The sequence below is a fragment of the Nerophis ophidion genome, linkage group LG14 (assembly GCF_033978795.1).
Source record: "Nerophis ophidion isolate RoL-2023_Sa linkage group LG14, RoL_Noph_v1.0, whole genome shotgun sequence".
Lineage (NCBI taxonomy): Eukaryota > Metazoa > Chordata > Actinopteri > Syngnathiformes > Syngnathidae > Nerophis > Nerophis ophidion.
In genome coordinates this window covers 32,265,897-32,288,789 of record NC_084624.1, presented here as the reverse complement: position 1 = coordinate 32,288,789, position 22,893 = coordinate 32,265,897, and the positions used below count along the sequence as shown (strand labels likewise).

The following is a 22,893-nucleotide window of genomic DNA, read 5'->3' as shown; positions in this document are numbered from 1 at the left end:
GTTCAGCAGCTAGAATGAAGATCAGCATCTTCAAATCTGAGGGCATGGTTCTCAGCAGGAAATTGATGGTTTGTACAGTCGAGGTAGAGAACGAGACTCTGTCCCAGGTGGAGGAGTTTAAGTATTTCGGGGTCTTGTTCACGAGTGAGGGAAAGATGAAGAAGGAACTCAGCCGGAGAATTGGAACAGCTGGGGCAGTATTGTAGTCTCTCTGCCGCACTGTTGTGACGAAACTAGAGCTGAGCCAGAAGGCAAAGCTCTCAGTCTACCGAGCTATCTACATTCCTACTCTCACCTATGGTCATGAAGTGTGGGTCATGACCGAAAGAATAAGATTGCGCATACAAGCGGCCGAAATTAGTTTCCTCAAAAGGGTGGCTGGCATCTCCCTTGGAGAGAGACTCGGAGTAGAGCCGCTGCTCCTTCGCTTGGAAAGGAGCCAGCTTAGGTGGTTCGGGCATCTCGTGCGGATGCCTCATGAGCGTCTTCCCTAGGGAGGTCCTCGTTGCACGTCCCACTGGGAGGAGACCCCGCGGCAGGCGAAGGACCAGATGGGGGGATTAAATCTCCTCTCTGGCCTGGGAACACTTCAGGATTCCCCAGGAGGAAGTTGCTAATGTTACTCTGGAGAGGGAAGTCTGGGGGTCTCTGCTAGAGTTGTTGTCCCCGCGGCCCAATTCCGGATAAGCAGTTGAAGATGGATGATGGATGGATGGAAAACGTGCCAACTTCACTGGTTTTGGGGTTTATAACATTTAACCACTTGAGCCCTAATATATACAGTACATATAAACATATATATACATTTACATATGTATATATACAAACATATGTGTATATGCATATACAGTATATTTTTACACACAGACACACGCACACGCACACTTGTACGTATGTATTTGTTTTAGTTTGCCTTTTCTTAAGCCCACCACTATACCGTTATTAATTTGCTCTGCCTTGAGTAAAAAACACACAAAAAAATCAGCCTCTATCTACTGTATATTTTGACAAAAAAAATGACTTTCATGCTGTTTGGGAAAATGAACTCAACTCATCTTATTGTGTGTATAAATGTATGACCAGTTATGACTTTGGTGTCCAGAGTAAACAACAAAAAACTATGGTTTTGGGTATTTTTTTCTCTAAACGCATACATTTGTCTAAATATGGCTAAGGACACGCATTATTGTGGGTTTACTGGATGTCATCTTTATCCCTCAAAGAAAAATGTAATCTGCGGAAGAGATTTTCTCTGCCATTTTCAAGTACCGTATTTCCCTGAATTGCCGCCAGGGCGCTAATTAATTTAAAACCTCTTCTCACTCCTGCGCTTACCAAAGGCATGCGGTAAAAGTAAGCATGCGGTAATTATTTTAAAACCTCTTCTCACTCCGGCACTTACCAAGGGCATGCAGTAAAAATGTGAGTGTGACGTAAGCTTGGACCTTAAATCCTAATGAATCCTAATCCTAATCTTCTTCTCTTTATGCGATTTCAAATTACCGGTATTGAAATCAGCCTCCTCCATTTTGAAAATGATGACAGGGGAAGTGTCACTCGTGACGTCACAAGTTTGACCGGGTGGTAATACGAAGCATGCGCTAATTATTTCGCGAAGCGAGTTTGACCCGGCGGTAATTCAAGGCAGACGCATACTATATGCCCTGCGGCAATTCAAGGAAATACGGTATGTTGTTTTTTTTGAGTCGACAGCTTGAAGCGTCCCTCTGTCTCTGACTTCCACGTCGTCATGTGACATGAGTGTGTGTCTGTTATGATTTTGCGTCCTAGTTTATATTACTTTATCTTGCCCCTGATTGGCCAGTATGTAATGTTTCCCCTAACCTTAGCCAATTGTAACTCATCATACGAACACCAATAATCATTGATTTTCTTCGTATGTACAAATGTTGTCATTCATCCAGGTCATTGCATTTTCTCCCAAAAATTTTAGGCCTGGGTTTTTAGCCTTTTTTCTCTTTTTGTAGCTTGTAACTTTGATGTAAGTTACCTCGCTACATGGGTCTAAAGATATCTAAGCTACAGGAATCACTAGTTGTTCAAAAAGTAGTGAAGCTACTGCCAAGGTCCTGGGAAATGAAGTTAAGCTACGTAGCTTTGCTCAATGTAGCCTGTTACTGCCCATCACTGTCCGTGTGTGTGTGTGTGTGTGCGTATATATGTTTTTTTTTTTTTATTAAGCTAAGTGTTTGCACATTGATCCGATTGCATATTCAAAAAATGCAATTCAAAAATTAAGCAAACTACCATTAACACTGGGAAAAATAGCATTGTTGCCTGTTGTGGCTTTCTGAAATTGATAATGAATGCAGCTTGGATTAGGCTCCAGCACCCCCCTCATCCTCTAGAAGGACAAGCAGTCCTTAATTCAAAAACAATAAGAAAAATGTAGTAAATTAGTCATGTCATGTCCATGGGTTTTTGCTTAGTGCTGTTGGCATAACACTCGGTTGTGAAACTGGAGGCCCAAAGGCCAGATTAGATCCGCCACATCATTTAACTTGGCCTGCAAAAGACTGGAACTAATAATACTTTTTCTGGCTGAATATTAGGGCTGCGTATCTTTGGGTGTCCCACAATTCGATTCTTGGGGTCGCGATTCGATTATATATCGATTTTTTTCGATTCAACACAATTCTCGATTCAAAAACTATATTTTTCCAATTAAAAACGATTTTGTATTCATTCAATACATAGGATTTCAGCAGGATTTACCCCCAGTCTGCTGACATGCAAGCAGAGTGGTAGATTTTTAAAAAAAAAAGCTTTTATAATTATCAAGGACAATGTTTTATCAAGTGATTGCAATAATGTAAATTTGTTTTAACTATTAGACGAACATAAAATATTACCTTTTTTATCTTTGTGAAAACATTGGACACAGTGTGTTGTCAAGCTTATGAGATGCGATGCAAGTGTAAGCCACTGTGACACTATTGTTCTTTTTTATTATTTTGATAAATGTCAAATGATAATGTCAATGAGGGATTTTTAATCACTGCTATGCTGAAATTATAACTAATATTGATACTGTTGTTGATAATAATCATTTTTGTTTCACTACTTTTGGTTTGTTCTGTCGTGTTTGCGTCTCCCTTCTATTGCTCTGTTTATTGCAGTTCTTAGTGTTGCTGGGTCAGGGTTGGTTTTGGAATTGGATTGCATTGTTATGGTATTGCTGTGTAGTGGTTTGTTGGATTGATAAAAAAAAATAAAAACATCTTTTTTTTAAAATGAGAATCAATTCTGAATCGCACAACGTATCCGAATCGATTTTTTCCCACATCCCTACTAAATATGTTTATTTTCTTTTAATTTTGACCAAAAAATGTGTACTGCATGTATTGCTAATGTTCTACACTTTAATATGTTCTAATCATGCAACCAGATGCTCCAAACCTTTTTGGGGGGTGTGGGGTTATCAAAAATAAATTGGAAATATCTGCTTGTAACCATGATTTAAAACCAAGCAATGATCGATTAAAGAGTATGATAATCAAAAACAGTTGACTACGCAAATTGTGTAACGAGGCTGTTATAGAATATATTCTGTTACTAACGTTACAAATAATTGCGATGCAGCGCTCAATAAAAACGGGTTTGATACCCCTGCACACGTACGATCCCTCCAAAGGAAGTTGCATCATTTGGATCCTCTGCAGGCCAGTGGTAAAGCCAAAAGTAAGTTATTTTATTTTTTATGAGTTTTCGATGATAAAGTCAAACCTGTGTTTGCAGCCACACACATTTCCCCTGCAGAAAAAGGTAGTTACGAACTTGTTTTTAGCAGCCAGATGTTTAATACGGCCACTTATTTTCCATGTCGGAATTGTTTTTTTTCTTCTATATAGCAGCCGCTGATATCAAAATTTGCTGGAATAATGCATGCTGTTGATACTGTGAATTTTTGTTCTTACCTCCGACAGATAGTTATGTAACCATTGCCGTTGGTTTGTCTGTCGGTTAATTTACAAAAAAAAAGGAAAAAACTTGTGAGCGGAATCTAAGGACATTTTCAGAAATGTCAGAAATGGAATAAGGAACTGATTAGATTTTGGGCTTGATCCGGATCATTTCTACTACGTTACCTTATGTTTATGCTTCTGTGTGTGCGTGCCAGCGGCCCTATAGAGACAAAAGATTATGGAGAAAGACAAGGGCGTTCTTTCATTCTGGAAAAGTAAAGTCTTTTTGTCTAACTTTCAAGAAATGATAGAAATGTGATTAAAACAAAATGGTTACATTTTCTACGTTACCTTACCACAACCTTCAACATCTATGTGTGAGTATGTTCGCCGCCTCCACCCAGAGAGACAAAGATAATGGATGACTGACAATAGATAAGTAAAATAAGTTTCCATCCATCCATTTTCTACCCCTCGTCCCTTTTTGAGGACACGGGGGGTGCTGGAGCCTACCTCAACTGCATTCGGGCGGAAGGCGGTATACACCCTGGACATCGCTTGGCCAATACGGATAGACAAACAACATTCACACTCATATTCACACACTAGGGTCAATTTTGTGTTGTCAATCAACTTAGTTTGATCTCGGAAATGTCAGAAATAGGATAAGGAACAAGTGATTGTTTTGGGCCTGATCTGGATCACATTCTGATTTCAGGTTACAATCTCAGAACGGACCTGTTACCAAGATCTTCTTTTGGAGGTTTTTGTTGTTGAATCACTCTAATGCACTTAGTGTCGACATGCTATTAGCATAAAAGTATTGTCACTATCCATCCATTTTCTACAGCTTCTTCCCTTTGGGGTCGCGGGGGGCGCTGGTGAAGATGGCGTACACCCTGGACAAGTCGCCAGCTCATCGCAGGGCCAACATAGATAGACAACATTCACACTCACATTCACACACTAGGACCATTACTATATTTAATGTATTTGCTAATTCTATGCTAAAAAAAAAAAAATCACTCCTACTACTTTCAGTCCTGTTACTCAAACGGGATAGGAAAGTTACACAAAGGTTTTACCAATTCTGAGAAGGTTGTTATCAGATTTACAGTAGGAAAAAAAACAGAAAAGAGAGAAACAGTTTGATGGAACGAAACTTAACCTGTAGTTGACTATTTATATATATCGTATTTCCTTGACTTGCCGCAGGGCATATAGTATGCGCCTGTCTTGAATTACTGCTGGGTCAAACTCGCTTTGCAAAATAATTAGCGCATGCTTAGTATTACCGCCTGGTCACGAGTGACAATTCCCCTGTCATCATTTTCAAAATGGAGGAGGCTGATTTCAATACCGGTAATTTGAAACCGCAAAAAGGGAAGAAGATTAAGAGCTATTCAGTAGGATTTAAGGTCCAAGCTTACATCACACTCAAATTTTTACTGCATGCCTTTGGTAAGTGCCGGAGTGAGAAGAGGTTTTAAAATAATAAGGGCATGCTTACTTTTACCGCATGCCTTTGATAAGCGCAGGAATGAGAAGAGGTTTTAAATTAATTAGCGCCCCGGTGGCAATACATTACATGAACAGTACAGTACATAATGGAGGACCTTTCCGAAAAGTGGTCAGCCTGCGTCGGTAGAATTAGCATAGAGATTGGTTCATTAACCGCCGTACGTGGGCCGCGAAAGCTCGGGACATTGTCAGAGCCAGGGAGGAAGCCAGCTCAACCAGCCCAGGGTGAATGCCGCTCCGAGACAAGACCGGAAGAATGTAGACAATATGTACACAGATGTAGCCACACTTAAAAACTACATATCCTTGTTTCGACTTTGTCTATTAGGACAGTCAGCAACCAATCATCTCAGAAATAGCATATCAACTGTGAAAACCGGCTGTCACTTGTCTTTTAGTATTTTCTATCTATACATATTAACCAGAGTTCATCCAACTTACCAAAATCAATGTTCAAGCAGTTCAATCAATGTTCACAAGTTCAAGCAGAAATAAAGTATTTAGGAACACGCAATATCATCTTTGGTCAACACCCTGAAGGTTAGCTGCAAAGGGACTTTTTGGCACATCAGCGGACTATTAAAGGCCTATTGAAATGAGATTTTCTTATTCAAACGGGGATAGCAGGTCAATTCTATGTATCATACTTGATCATTTCGCGATATTGCCATATTTTTGCTGAAAGGATTTAGTAGAGAACATCCAAGATAAAGTTTGCGACTGGAGAAAAGCCGTGCCTCTACCAGAAATCGCAGACGATGACGTCACATGTTGATGGCTCCTCATATATTCACATTGATTTTAATGGGAGCCTCCAACAAAAACAGCTATTAGGACCAAAAAAACGACAATTTCCCCGTTGATTTGAGCAAAGATGAAAGATTCGTGTTTGAGAATATTGATAGCAACGAACTAGAAAAAAAAAAAAAAAAAAAAAAAAACACGATTGCAATCGCGTTGCATTGAGACGGATTCATATGTTTTTAGAGACATTTACTAGGATAATTCTGGGAAATCCCTTATCTTTCTATTGTGTTGCTAGTGTTTTAGTGAGTTTAACAGTACCTGATAGTCGGAAGTGTGTGTCCACGGCCGGGTGTTGACGCGCAGTGTCTCAGGGAAGTAGACGGCAGCTGTACGTGAGGCGCAAGCTCAGCTGATATCCGGTAAGTGGCGACTTTTTAACCACAATTTTCTCACCAAAACCTGCTGGTTGACAAGTGGTCGGGATCCATGTCCGCTGTGATCCATAGTAAAGTTTCAACTCCGTGAATTGTAAACAACGAATCACAGTGTGTTTGTGTGGCTAAAGGCTAAAGCTTCCCAACTCCATCGTTCTACTTTGACTTCTCCAATATTAATTGAACAAATTGCAAAAGATTCAGCAACACAGATCTCCAAAATACTGTGTAATTATGCGGTTGAAGCAGACGACTTTTAGCTGTGTGAGTGCAGCGCTCATATTCATAACAGCACGTGACGTCACGCGTACACGTCAACATTACGCAACATTTTCAAGAAAAAAGTCCCGGGAAATTTAAAATTGCAATTTAGTAAACTAAAAAGGTCGTATTGGCATGTGTTGCAATGTTAATATTTCATCATTGATATATAAACTATCAGACTGCGTGGTGGGTAGTAGTGGCTTTCAGTAGGCCTTTAAAGTCGAGGCTAATCTGATGATCCCCCCTTGAGTGATAGCAGTTACTGTAACATCCACACAAACTGTATCCTAAGAACCTTAGCAAGTGTGCAGAAGTTTTTGGCGGTTAGCTCGCTATCTGTTGACCTTTGGTCCAGGGACTAATCACAACAAGATTACAAAAAGTCTTGACAGCGGCTTCAGGCAGTTTCTAGTAAAAAAAAAAAAAAAAATACAACCTCCCAGTGGAAAGCCGAATGACCCCTTTGGTTGACGGCTCCAAACACGCTGACCTTGAATCCCTCCATTATGCCTTCAGATGATGAGGATGACATATAAATTGCGTGTTGGAATTGGAATTTTAGGATTACATTTCAATGTTGTCAGGTGACCTGGTAAGTGAACTAGGGTTTTATTTGCCCTGCAGCGCATGTCAGAGCTATTTGTCACAGTGGCTCGAGCAGAAATGCTTGCTTCATTTGTACAGACGAGACCACTGCAGTAAATCATAAAGTCAGGGTAAAAAAAAAAAAAAAAAAAAAATGGCCACGGAGGAAATCACACTCATCCACAGCGTCCGCCAGTAAACACTAAAGAGCTGACCTCTCTTTGGCCCTTGTCAGGCAGTTCATACAGCCCCCAACACCAAACACTTAAGTCCCCGCAGAAACCATCACAGTCCACATCCCAGAAGCAGACCAGACTTTTGGTTGGCTTCCTCACACGCACAACAAAAGGGTGCAAATGCAAACAACAACAACAACAAAGGCAGCCCACATTGACCAATTCCTCACAATACTCATCTGCAGGAAGGTAAAAAACAGGCGCCGCAGGCTCGCATTTTTTAAGAAGCTGTTCTTGTCAGTCACGTCGCTTCGGTTTCCTTGGAGAACAACAAGTGTGGATCCTCTTGAAGGGGCCCTATTATGCAAAATACACTTTTCTTACCTATCTGTGTATTTCGGATCCACAAAAGTCCCCAACATTTGAAATAAAATTGGTGGAGGCATGGCAGAGATTGAAATAAAACAGGAACTTATTATTTACAATATGTAAGACAAGTAAACAGTTTTTTCTTTTTTCATGCGATCCAAATCGTGAATAAAAGGTTAGGAAAAAGTCAGCTAACAATGGAGTCTTTGGGAGTTACTCTATTCTGCCTATAAAGCGCTCTAAAAACTTCCAAACACCTACACCAAGGTTTTATATACATGCTGTAAGTATAAATGTTATAGTAGTATATATCTAGTAAAAGGCACATTCATCATAACATCTAATATTGGTTTATTTTGCTCATTTTAAGCATACAGGGGCACATTGATTTCACCAACGTTTACTTTTTCCTTCAACAACATCACTGATTATTACTCACTGCACACTTTGTGAGAGCCAACAAATATAAACCCCCCCCCCCCCCCCCCCCCCCCCCCACACAAAAAAAACACTTACTGTACAATGTCTGCTCTCACTGGGATGCAAAATACACATGAACCTCACTAAGGGTTAAACAAAGAAAAGAAGGTGAGAGCATATTTTCGGGTTTTTCTCTCCATGTCTAGGTCTAAGGATGTCCAAGTTGACCAGCTTCTCGGTTTACGGTCATATCTTTCTATTATCCATCAAGGTGAAAGGCATGATGAATAATAAACTTTTACCAGCTCAGAGGCAAGAAAGCAGCTCACCAGGTCATGATGTCAACACAGCAGCACAAGCTAGTTACCCCTCCCGGATTAATGCGCCCCAAAAAAGTAGGTCCTGAATATAAATGCTTATTATCCCATTGACTCTATTGTTAGCTGATTTTTGCCAACGTCCATTTATGATTTAAAACGCATAAAAAATGAAAAACATATATGTTCTTGTATTATAGAGTGATTGTGAATGATAGGCAAAATAAAATAAAAAGAGTAGTTCCCCATTAAGTGACGTATTATTCCTTTATTAAGGTTTGTGGCTATCTCCATACATGGTAGAGGTTTACCCGAATAAGTGTTGTTCAGTTGTAATCAATAAATTCCTTATTTTTCTTTTTACTCTTGTTGTGGGGCACACTGGTTCGTACATGCACATGAATGCTAAAATCCTCTGCTGTTGCCATATCTCATACAAAGAAGCGTAGAGTTCAAACTTATGTGTCAGTAGACTCGCTATGGAAGCGCTAAAAACTACCACATAGCTGACGGGAGGGGGGGGGGGGGGGGGGGGGACGCGATCAAAGTCGCCTTGGCCTGCAGGACGACTTTGGCATGGAAATAAAACCGCCAACAAAATGGCATATTTTGAAGAGACAGTCAGAAGATGGTCTGTAAAACATAATCCATGCACGATTTTGACCAAAGAACCACCATTACGTGTTTTGTCGACCACACGGAAGTGTTTTGAAAGTAGAAAGAAATAGTAATGACACCTATAAACTTATAAGTACTGCAGTCCACAGAGCCAGCAAAAGTAACTCACACGTTTGCACTCAGCAAACTTAGTTTTTGTATGCTACACTTCTGCCATTATTCCGTTTTTAATGATAAACTGGCATCAATACGTTTCCTGCCCCCATACCATCTTAGTTATTGTGCAACCAAACATGCACGCAACAAACTACAGCAGTACCTCAGGATAAGGGTTTAATGGGTTCTGTAAGATTTCATCCATCCATTTTCTATCGCTTGTCCCTTTTGGGGTCACTGGAGCCTATCTCAGCTGCATTTGGGCGGGAGGAGGGGTATACCCTGGACAAGTCGCCCCCTCATCACAGGGCCAACACAGATAGACAGACAACATTCACACTCACATTCACACATTATGGCCAATTTAGAGTTGCCAATGAACCTATTCCCAGGTGCATGTCTTTGGAAGTGGGAGGAAGCCGGAGTACCTAGAGGGAACCCACGCAGTCACGGTGAGAACATGCAAACTCCACACAGAAAGATCCTGAGCCCGGGATTGAACTCAGAACTACTCAGGTCCTTCGTATTGAAAAAGTGTATCACGAAACAGCATAACCCATTGAAATACATTTATTCCATGTTTGGCCTTCCAAAACAGCACAATTTTAACATGCCTTTTAGAAAGGACATTTCATATGAAAGACTATACAATAGAATGTAGTACAAGTAATGTAATAATGTACAGCATTACAGAGAGTGGATTCTACAGTATTTCCATTCAGCTGCTTCTCGGTCAAACACACCATCAGCAGCTTCTTCATATTTTCATTGATAACTCAGGTTTTACCATTTAGATATTATTTAAACGTCCTTGGATGTCGTTAGGACTTCTTCTGCTTCGGTATGGTGCAACACTTTGTCCTGTTTTTTGATGATTTCTTTCATGAAATCAATGAATGTCATCCACTTCTTCCCAGGACTGCCATTTACACTCATTTTCTTCCTTACCATGGTTAGAAAACAATGATCTCCAGCTATAAGCTAATGCTAACAATAAAAGACACCAGATGTTCGGGTGGGATCTTATGTGGTTCCCTCTGTCATCGGGGGAGGCTCGAAACCCAGATTTTTGCTCCCAACATAAAGCATAACAACTACAAGAGTATCCTGAAAAACTTGTTAGCTGGTTTACTTGTAGCCCGAGGTACTGCTGTAGTTTGTTTTTCCGCGTATCGAGTACCCAAATAAAGAAGACTCAATTTCTGCAGAGCCTTCAATTCATTTAAAAATGATGTTAAATGTTATTTTATCCATTTCATATATCAGTTACAGTCATCCCTCTTTTAATCCCTATTTATTGGTTCCGGACATGACCATCATAAATGGATTTCCTCAAAGTAGAAAACACTACTTATACATCAAATATTTTCATAGCTAGAACATAAACGGTTTGACCTTCTAAATATTTTTTTCACCATTATGAGAGCCCTCCAGACACTAAATAACTCCCTTAAGTTACATTTACACTCTTTTATTCCCATATAGTAAAGCTATATCTAAGGTTGAGCCAATCAGTGGCCACAAAACTGTTCAACGCACTTTAGTCCAATCCAAGGGTGTCCAAACATTTTGACTTGACGGCCGCATTGGGCTAAAAAAGTTTCTCGAGGGCCGAAAGCCGACTGCACGTAAGGTAACTATTATAGACGGCGTGGCGCAGTTGGTAGAGTGGCTGTACCAGCAACCTGAGGGTTCCTGGTTCAATCCCCACCTTCTACCATCCTAGTCACGTCTATTGTGTCCTTGAGCAAGACACTTCACCCTTGCTCTTGATGGGTCCTGGTTAGCGTGTGAATGTGTGTGTGAATGGGTGAATGTTGAAATAGTGTGAAAGCGCTTTGAGTTCCTTAAAAAAAAGGTAGAAAAGTGCTATACAAGTACAACCCCATAACCCATTACAATGGCTATATAATTAATTTATATAATTGGATATCAAGAGTATGTGAAGGTTTGACTTGGGCCGTGTTTACTTCCATGATAAGCACCTTAAAGTTTTGTAATCAATCAGAAATGTCGAGCAGCTAATGTACGCCAAACATGGATCATTGTGGAGGGTGTTTTGCATTTTTTCTCGTCATGCTTAGTACTGGATTTAGATGGGTGTAATTCTGATTTATTTTTTATGATACATTGATGTTTTTATAATGTCAACAAAGTTCAGTGAGCAGGTTGTGTTTTTTTTGGCACCATGATGAGGGAAGGTTGTTTGTATTAAGTCATACAAGTAATCCTGTGCACTCCTCTGAACAGTGCATAATTAACTGTCATTGACCTGAATTTCTTACATTGTCCACTAGTTGGCGGCATAATTTCAGCTTCAACATTTAGATGGGTGTAATTTTGATCTGTTTTCAATGGTGCGTGGAAGTTTTTATAATGTCCTCAAAGTTCAGTGAGCAGGTTGTGTTGTTGTTTTTTGCCCCATGACGAGGTAAGGTTGTTTGCATTGGGTCATATAGGTACATTTAAAATACAAAAAAAAAAGTGACATTTTATTCCTTTATTATATCCATACATGGTAGAAGTTAAAGTTAAAGGACCAATGATTGTCACACACACACTAGGTGTGGTGAAATTTGTCTTCTGCATTGACCCATCCCTTTGATCACCCCCTGGGAAGTGAGGGGAGCAGTGGGCAGCAGCGGTGCTGCAACCAGCGGTGATTTAACCCCCAATTCCAACCCTTGATGCTGAGTGCCAAGCTGGGAGGCAACGGGTCCCATTTTTTTTATAGTCTTTGGTATGACTCGGCCAGGGTTTGAACTCCCAACCTACTGATCTCAGGGCGGACACTCTAACCACTAGGCCACTGAGTAAGTTACCCAAACAAGTGTTGTTCAGTTGTAATCAATAAGTTCCTTATTTTTCTTTTTACTCTTGTTGTGGGGCAGACTGGCTCGTACATGGAAATGCATGCTAAAATCCCCTGCTGTTGCCATATCTCATACAAAATAGCGTAGAGTTCAAACTTATATGTTGGTAGACTCGCTATGGAAGCGCTAAAAACTACCACATGGCTGATCGGAGGGGGCGGGGGCACGGGGCGCGATCAAAGTCGCCTTGGCCTGCAGGACAACTTAGGCACGGAAATAATACCGCCAACAAAATGGCACATTTTGAAGAGAGAGTCAGAAGATGGTCTGTAAAACATAATCCATGCAAAATTTGAACTAAAGAACCACCATTACGTGTTTTGTATAAGGAAGTGTTTTGAAAGTAGAAAGAAAGAGTAATATGACACTTTTAAACTTATAAATACTTCATTCCACAGAGCCTGCACAAGTAACGTTTGCACTCAGCAAACTCAAAGTTCAGTTTTGTTTGGCACCATGACAAGGGAAGGTTGTTTGCAAAGGGTCTAATAGGTAAATGCTGCACACTTATCTGAACAGTGCATAATCAAAGGTAATTGACCTGAAAATATAAAGTTGTCCACTAGTTGGCGGCATACTTGCTGCTTCAAAATTGTCAGACTATCAAAATGAGTGAAGTCTCACTGTGGGTAAAATTCCCTGTGGGTTGAACTGAAGATGTTGGTTTAGGACCAAAAAAAGTTAAAGCAAATAAAAAATATCCTCACCAAAAATATGGGATGGGGTGAAACCTTAATATTTGAATGGCAACGTGGTTAGGGACGACTGTATATGCATTTCACATTGGTTTATCTTCGCAAGACTAATTATTCTCTATCAAATGTGTTTAATTTTTCAATTTTTTGTGGGTTTCTGGAAGACATTCATTGAATTTGCCCCATTTCTTTTGGGAAAAGTTGCTCTCGTTTTTGGAAGCGCTGTATTCGAGAAGCGAGTTGAGCCAGCATCACCACCACTTCTTGTGATAGGAGCAGGCCGCCACAGACGATGGACACTGGCAACAAAAGTATTGGGACACCCTCATGACCAGAACTGACAAGGGAAGCAAATCATGGAGTTTTTGCAATACTTTGTTGTCTGATGCGGAAAGAGAAAGCTGGTCGCTGACTTGCAATCTGTTTAAGTTCATGACGGGGTCGAGATCAGGGTTTGAATCAAACAAAAAGAGCCTCCCATGAACGGATGCCCCGAAACCGCGTCTCTTGTTTAACCTCTGATTGATCAATAAGTGGGAGGAGTTTCATACTGTATAAGCTGGAACAAACATGAGGGGGAAAAAATGGTATGGACTTGAAGCAAATAAATACTTAAGCAAAACATACACGACATACAATTATTTGTCTGGGTGCCCTGTCATATCGGCGTATGCAGTGCAAGTTTAATGCATATTTCAGCAAGCCCAAGCAGGGTGCTTCACAATTACCACTTTACTTGCGGGCCCCGGGGGCCTTGGAGCCGACTTTGACATCAAGAGAATATGTTTTGGAAAAGGAATGTGCGGCGAGCTTTCACCTCCAGGTATTTATCTTCTCAAAGGTGGGGTGAATTCAAGGGGGGAGGAAAAGGCATAGTGGCTTCTTCTTCTTCTTCTTGGTGAGTGCAGCCAGGCAGGTTTGGTGTTGGGTTTCTGAACACCACCATACAAAACAGATAAATCAGGGGTCCCTGATCAGGGATGGAAGGCCTGACTCCAGAATCAAAGCATTTAGATGGGGATGAAAAAAAGAATTCCACTGTGTCACAGCCACTGACATCCGTGCTTTTCAAATAGGATGACGTAACATCAATATGATCTCAAAACCTCGAGAACCAATGGCACCGGTGCTGATGCGGGTCAACTCTCTCTCTCTCTTCCCCCCAAATGTTATATCAGGATTTCCTTCCAGCTGAGAACATAATGACGTTCTCCCTCACAGGAAGTATACACCCAATACCTAACCATCCACAAATATTGAATCATTAAATAAATAAAATGCAATGTTTGGGTTTGCCAAAGACAGAGCGTGAAAACGGTCCAAACTGACAAGAGAAATGACGATTAAAGCAAAAAAGCAGAGCTTCTAATGATAAAAATGGACAGTTTCACGTGGCCTTGTGGTTACGGTGTCCGCCCTGAGATCGGTAGGTCGTGAGTTCAAACCCCGGACGAGTCATACCAAAGACTATAAAAATGGGACCAATTACCTCCCTGCTTGACACTCAGCATAAATGGTTCGAATTAGGGGTTAAATCAACAAAAATCACACCCGGGCGTGGCCACCGCTGCTGCTCACTGCTCACCTCACCTCCCAGGGGGTGATCAAGGGTGATGGGTCAATGATTTCACCGCACCTAGTGTGTGTGTGACAATCATTGGTACTTTACTTTTACTTTATTTTATACAATATCAGTCTGTTTTCAAAGGCAATGATAAAGGCCTACTGAAATGAGATTTTCTTATTTAAACGGGGATAGCAGGTCCATTCTGTGTGTCATACTTGATCATTTCGCGATATTGCCATATTTTTGCTGAAAGGATTTAGTAGAGAACATCGACGATAAAGTTTGCAACTTTTGGTCGCTAATAAAAAAGCCCTGCCTTTACCGGCAGTAGCAGACGATGACGTCACCGGTGTGAGGGCTCCTCACATTGTTTATAATGGGAGCCTCTAGCATCAAGAGCTATTCGGACCGAGAAAGCGACAATTTCCCCATTAATTTGAGCGAGGATGAAAGCTTCAAGGATGAGGATATTGATAGTGAAGGACTAGAAAAAAAAAAAATAAAAAAAAAAAAAAAATAAAGTTAAAAAAACCAACAACTTTCTATTGTGTTGCTAGTGTTTTAGTGGGTTAAATATTACCTGATAGTCGGAGGGGTGTGTCCACGGGTGTGTTGACGCCAGTGTCTGAGGGAAGTCACGGCAGCTGCATGGACGGCGCAAGCTCCGCTTATCTCCGCTTATCTCCGGTAAGAGGCGACTTTTTACCACAATTTTCTCATTGAAACCTGCCGGTTGACAAGTCGTCGGGAACCATGTTCGCTTGACCGCTCTGATCCATAGTAAAGCTTCACCTCCGGGATTTTTAAACAAGGAAACACTCTGTGTTTGTGTGGCTAAAGGCTAAAGCTTCCCAACTCCATATTTCTACTTTGACTTCTCCATTATTAATTGAACAAATTGCAAAAGATTCAGCAACACAGATGTCTAAAATACTGTGTAATTGCGCGATGAAAAGAGACGACTTTTAGCCGCAAGTAGTGCTGGCTAACATGTCCCCTCCAACCAATAATGTCACAAACACGAGTCATCATTCCGCGACGTTTTCAACAGGAAACTCCACGGGAAATTTAAAATTGTAATTTAGTAAACTAAAAAGGCCGTATTGGCATGTGTTGCATTGTTAATATTTCATCATTGATATATAAACTATCAGACTGCGTGGTCGGTAGTAGTGGGTTTCAGTAGGCCTTTAAAGTTAAAGTACCAATGATTGTCACACACACACTAGGTGTGGTGAAATTTGTCCTCTGCATTTGACCCATCCCCTTGTTCACCCCCTGGGAGGTGAGGGGAGCAGTGGGCAGCAGCGGTGCCGTGCCCGGGAATCATTTTTGGTGATTTAACCCCCAATTCCAACCCTTGGTGCCGAGTGCCGAGCAGGGAGGTAATGGGTCCCAAAAGAAATTATCTACATCTAATTAATCACATTTTATAGAGAATAATTAGGAATATGAATTATGAATACATTAAGAAAACACAAAATTAATATAAATGATGAATTAAATGTACAAACGATCATTTAAATGGGATGTTTGGAACATTTACACAGATGCCAAGAGGGCGCTAACCTTACAATGGATTTTAAGCGTGTTTTAAGCCTTCTTACGGCTTCTTGTACGTAAAGATGTAATTATGTACGTACAGTATACTTAACACGTGCACGCACCTTAACTTTGGGTGTTATTAGCTAACAATAGCGTTTAGGATATCCCGTGTTTGCTGTCATTGACTGTACAAACCCCAAAACCAGTAAAGTTAGCACGTTGTGTAAACCGTAAATTAAAAAACAGAATACAATGATTTGCAAATCCTTTTCAACTTAGATTCAATTGAATAGACTGCAAAGACAAGATATTTAATGTTTGAAGTGAGAAACTTGTTTTATTTTTTGTGCAAATAATCATTAAAACAAGTTGGCGCAGGGGCATTTTTACCACTGTGTTACATGGCTTTTCCTTTCAGCAACACTCAGTAAACGTTTGGGAACTGAGGAAACACATTTCTGAAACTTTTCAGGTGGAATTCTTTCCCATTCTTGCTTGATGTACAGCTTAAGTTGCTCAACAGTCCAGGGCCTTCGTTGTCGAATTTTAGGCTTTATAATGCCCCACACACTTTCAATGGGAGACAGGTCTGGACTACATGCATGCCAGTCTACTATGAAGCCACGCTGTTCTAACATGTGGCTTGGCATTGTCTTGCTGAAATAAGCAGGGGCGTCCATAAAAAAAGTTGCTTGGATGGCAACATATGTTGCTTAAAAACCTGTATGTACCTTTCAGCACCTGTTCCCAATTAGCCTGTTCACCGGTGGAAAGTTCCCAATAAGTGTTTAATGAGTATTCCTCAACTTTCTCAGCCTTTTTTGTCACTTGAGCCAGCGTTTTTTAAACATGTTGCAGGCATCAAATTCCAAATGAGCTAATATTTGCAAAAAATCAAGTTTTCCAGTTTGAACGTTGAGTATCCTATCTTTGCAGTCTATTCAATTGAATAAAAGTTGAAAAGGATTTGCAAATCATTGTTTTCTATTTTTATTTACGATGTATACTATGTGCCAACCTCACTGGTTCTGGGGTTTGTATATTCTATAACATGACTGCAAATTGTTTGTTGCTTCTCTTGGACTGCTTTTGTATGTGTGCACGCGCTTTCCGCGCGTACGCGTTGACGAGACAGGTGAGTGACCACCGTAAACAATCAGATTTTTTCAGACCCATAAAAAATTTCATTACTTAACTTAGTAATTGTTAAAAATCTAGACAATTGTGTTCTGTAATACCATTAACGGTAACATAACCTAGCCATGGTGTATTTGTTATATTTTTTTGCTTTGAAAAATGTAATTCTAAGCAAGTTGTAAACAGCCCCTTTACATTTATGGAAAACTCTTACTCTTTTGTACTTTCAATTCTTTCTTTCTCACCGTCTTTGTCAAAGTGCTGACGCTCACAACTTTCTTTGGCCCCATGGAGACTTATTTTGTAGTCATACTCAATAAAGTACTCAATAAAGCCTTGTTTGGCCACTGGATCCTGTGTAATGATATGCGGGCCAACGGACGAGTTTGTACAAAAAGTTCGATCAAACAAAACAGTTATAAACTGTATCGTTGTAAAATTAGTGACAGTCATAAACTGTATCGTTGTAAAATGAATGGGCGTATAAAAAAGGAAGTACTACTGAAATTAGGGGTCTTCATTTTTTTCAAATTTGCTAAAACTTTTTTTGAGGAGACAATACCTTTAGGATACTAAAGGACATTGGATGTAATGTTGTGCATATGTGAATATTATCTATAGCATTAACTAACAATCAACATATATAGAGAATAATTCAGTCCAATATGTACTCAATAGCTTATTATTGAGATTTGTTTATTTTTCCCCAACCACCTCACTTTCTTTTCCACATAGAGTGAAATAAATGCACAATGCAAAAGCTAATGTGTGAATTAATTATCATAACAGACTTGAAGAAGGCGTTTGGTTATTAAATATAAGCACTGCTTCTTACGACTCCTTTTTGGACATGTTGAAATGTGCAAATGTAACCGTGTGATGTTAACTTGTCTGAAACAAATACATTAATTCTCCAAAGTGGTTTTATATGTTAACAAAAACACTTATCTAAATGTTATATTCTAAAAGACCCAGGCAATAAAATAACATATGTAAATATATTAATAAAGATTACTTATTTTCATAGTTAAGGTGAAAAAAAAAGGAGACACCTGCACACGCTGCAAATTATTAACATTTGTAAAGGTTTAATTTGACATTTTAGGGCAGGTGAGACACCTATTAAATGTCTCTCTATTTATTAAATTGAATGTGATTATGACAAAAAATATATAAAAATTGTGGTAGTGTATTTAGTATACTTAACACCAGAATAAAACCATAACAACAAAACTTTTGTATTTCAAATAGTTGAGAAGTGAAAGACTTACCACCAAATGGGATAACCTGCCATGACACGCGTGATCCCGCACAGCAACACGAGGAAACATCCAACAACTATCATCCTTAAAACGAGTCGCTCCGAACCTCTCCGGGCAGCAGAACCCTGAAGCTGCGCGCCCTGACGCGCACTCGGATCGGCACCAAAGTGGCCAAAAAGGCAGCTCGGAGCGCACCACTGATGATGATGATGAGGAGGAGGATGATGGTGATCTTTATGTCTTTGCTCCAATCAACTCGCAGACGATCACTCTGTGGTGAAAGTCAAACATTAAAAAAAAAAAAAGAAAAAGTTAGTTGGAAAAAAAAAGTTCCCTTTTATTGTCGTCTTAGCGCAGGAAAACATGAAGTTTATGAGCAAAGTGTAAAAAAAAAGTTGATCTGCTCTAAGCGCGGGCAGACAATGAGAATGTGTTTTGCTTTTTTTTTGGGAGCCGATTGAGAAATGCTACGAGTGTGATATATAATGTTGTTTAAAAGGGGGACGGAGGGGCGGAGGGTCCGACGGGGGGGCTTTTAAATAGACATCAGAACACCCGCGGGTTGCGTAGCTATAACAACCTGTCCGGATTTCACTCCCTGGCTTGAAGCTTCTAAAATGCAAAAATAAATATGTGTGAATTGTGTGCTCGGCACCATTACTGACGACTGCAAGGCTTGGGAGCGAAGTCTTCAATGCCTAATTAGACCCCCCACCCACTTACACGCACACATTTTATCTTAATGAGAGTGATTTTGCTAAATAGAAAAAAAGGAGTTAAGATATCTGGGAATGAGTTTTAAATAGAAAACTCAAAGTCAAGGAGATGTGCAAAGTGCAGCACACGGGCCATTTGCACTGTTTATTTATTTTTTTAAATGTAAAAATAAAACAATTTAAAGATTAATATGCATAATATACACCAGGGGTCACTCACGCGGTGCCCGCGGGCACCAGGTAGCCCGTAAGGACCAGACTAGTCGCCCGCTGGCCTGTTCTAAAAATAGCTCAAATAGCAGCACTTACCAGTGAGCTGCCTCTATTTTTTAAATTGTATTTATTTATTAGCAAGCTGGTCTCGCTTTGCTCGACATTTTTAATTCTAAGAGAGACAAAACTCAAATAGAATTTTAAAATTCAAAAAAATATTTTAAAGACTTGGTCTTCACTTGTTTAAATAAATTCATTTATTTTTTTACTTTGGTTCTTATAACTTTCAGAAAGACAATTTTAGAGGAAAAAATACAACCTTAAAATATACCTTTTTACCTTTTAAATTCCTTCCTCTTCTTTCCTGACAATTTATATTAATGTTCAAGTGAATTTATTTTTTTTATTGTAAAGAATAATACATACATTTTAATTTAATTCTTCATTTTAGCTTCTTTTTTTTCGACGAAGAATATTTGTGAAATATTTCTTGAAACTTATTATGATTAAAATTCAAAATAATTATTCTGGCAAATCTAGAAAATCTGTAGAATCAAATTTAAATCTTATTTCAAAGTCTTTTGAATTTCTTAAAAAATGTTTGTTCTGGAAAATCTAGAAGAAATAATGATTTGTCTTTGCTAGAAATATAGCTTGGTCCAATTTGTTATATATTCTACCAAAGTGCAGATTGGATTTTAACCTCTGCGATGAGGTGGCGAATTGTCCAGGGTGTACACCGCCTTCCACCCGATTGTGGCTGAGATAGGCACCAGCGCCCCCCGCGACCTCAAATGGATGGATGGATGAATTTTAACCGATTTTAAACATGTCATCAAAATTCTAAAATTAATCTAAATCAGAAAAAATTAGTAATGATGTTCCATAAATTCTTTTTTTAATTTTTTCAAAAAGATTCAAATTAACTAGTTTTTCTCCTAATTTTTTTCGGTTGAATTTGGAATTTTAAAGAGTCGAAATTGAAGATAAACTATGTTTCAAAATTCAATTTAATTTTTTTTTCGTGTTTTCTCCTTTTTTAAACCGTTCAATTAGGTGTTTTTTTCATCATTTATTCTCTACAAAAAACCTTCCGTAAAAGGAAAATAATGTGCGATGGAATGACAGACAGAAATACCCATTTTTTATATATATATATAGATTTATTTATTAAAGGTAAATTGAGCAAATTTCTGGCAATTTATTTAAGTGCGTATGAAGTTGGTTGGTAGCCCTTTGCATTAATCAGTACCCAAGAAGTAGCTCTTGGTTTCAAAAAGGTTGGTGACCCCTGATATACACTAACACATACTGGGTTATTTTGATAACCCAATGTATAAGTTGCTAGTGTTGGGTTACATTTTCGAGTTATTTTAATGAATAGCAATCCATTTTTGTGTTATAATGGTATCATTTTAAATACATTTCTGGGTTTTCTAAACTATGAACCATGTTTGGGTTGATTTTTAACAAGTAAGGCATTTAAAAGGAAAAAAGTTACTTTTTTCTTTAAGGGATATTTATTATGGATTAGTCTCATTATCGGTCTGTGTACCTTCCGTTCATTCTATTTCCAATTCTTAAATGCAAATCAAGAAACACATTTCGGGCCATTTTTTCTATTTTCATTTCTGAAACAAAAGTTGGACAACGATTTAACAACAATAGGACTCCTCCTGAACAAAGATGGTCTGTGTACCTTCCGTTCATTCTATTTCTAATTCTCAAACGCAAATCAAAAAACAAAGATAAGGCAGTTTTTGGATTTTCATTATACAAGGCAGTTTTGAAAACAATCAAAAATTGTGGATTTTCATTAAAATATTGCCGTAAAATTAGATTTTGTGCTTTTTTCATTTTATGGATTTAAATTGTTCCAGATAAACACACAAATCGAAAAAAAATATGTTCATCCAGAATGCAAAAATGCGTGTTTATCTGTGTGATGACAAATTGAAGCGGAAGCAGGATTTTAGCTTTTCCTTTGCGTTTAGGATGTTTTTAAGATCTTTGTTCAGCAGGAGTCCTATTTGCGTCTTAATAAATAGTCCAACTTTTGTTTCAGAAATGAAAATAGAAAAAATGGCCCAAAATGTACTTTGAGTCACATAAGAGAATTTGAAATAGAATGAACGGAAGGTACACGGACCAAAGATGCTAGAGTTATGCTAAAAACATGCTAAAAGTAAAGGAAAAGCTAAAATACTGCTTTTGGTTTAATTTGTCATCACACAGATAAACATTCATTTTTGCATTTTGGACGCAATTTTTTTTTGATTTTTGTGTTTATCTGGGAACATTAAAATCTATAAAAGGAAAACAGCAAAAAAATCAAATTTTATGGCAATATTTTAATGAAAATCAACCCTTTGTTGGTCTTTTTAAAAAAATCTGCTGTGTATAATACAAATCGAATGATTTGCGTTTCAGAATTGGAAATAGAATGAACGGAAGAAACACGGACCATTAATTTACATTTAGTTAGCATACTTCAACTTTTGGGTAAAACAATTTGGTTGGGAATAACACAACATTAAGTTATTATGACAACTTTTTGGTTAAATAATTCAACGCAAAAGTTGGGTTAAAAATATGTACCCAAAATGTTGAGTTAAAATAACTAATATAAGGGGTTTGTCCTTTTCTGAACTAGCAGTTGGGCTGACAGTTGGGTTATTTTTCAACCCAACATTTTTAGTGTGTAAAGAGAGAAATCGCTGAAGTGCTAGTAACTAAAAAATTATAACTTAATCTTCAAGTACATTTTTTTTTTAGCTTTAAAGTATTTATTTTTTACAATTATCTGAAAATATCACACGTGGCGCCTCCCATTATGATGGTATTAATAGTTTCCCCGATATTTCAGTGTTAACGCTATTCAAGCAATTCACGAGATGGGGCGTACAGTACCACTTTGAGAATCGCTTGAATATACTATATGCTTTTTAATATAAATTTGTAAGTCACTTTGAAGTTCAATATAAACAACAATATACTTTTCATAATAGCTTAATTATTTGCTTAAAATTCTTAATAATCACTTTTTCATTTTTAATTGTGTGGATTGATGTATAGATTTGTTTAAAATTCAATATGGCTCCTATAGTTAATTCCTCTCTGAGCTGCTACCTTATCATAGTAGAGGAGTTTGCGTGTCCCAATGACCCAAGGAGCTATGTTGTCCGGGTACTTTATGCCACCTGGAAGGGTCTCCCAAGACAAACTGGTCCTAGGTGAGGGATCACACAAAGAGCAGCTCGAAGATCTCCATGAAAAATAAAAACGAAGCACCCAGATTTCCCTCGCCTGGACACTGGTCACAGGGGCCCCCTCTGGAGCCAGGCCTATAAGT

General features: G+C 38.8%; 1 protein-coding gene across 1 annotated transcript in view; it reads right to left on the bottom strand.

Moving 5' to 3' along the window:
• Window positions 1-18,857, bottom strand: part of wnt3a (wingless-type MMTV integration site family, member 3A) — a 48,456-nt gene extending 29,599 nt beyond the window's left edge. The window contains exon 1 of the mRNA XM_061920443.1: window positions 18,622-18,857. Within this exon, the coding sequence (XP_061776427.1) occupies window positions 18,622-18,695 (74 nt within the window). The 5' untranslated portion in view covers window positions 18,696-18,857. The remainder of the gene's footprint in view (window positions 1-18,621) is intronic.
• Window positions 18,858-22,893: the final 4,036 nt, after the last annotated feature.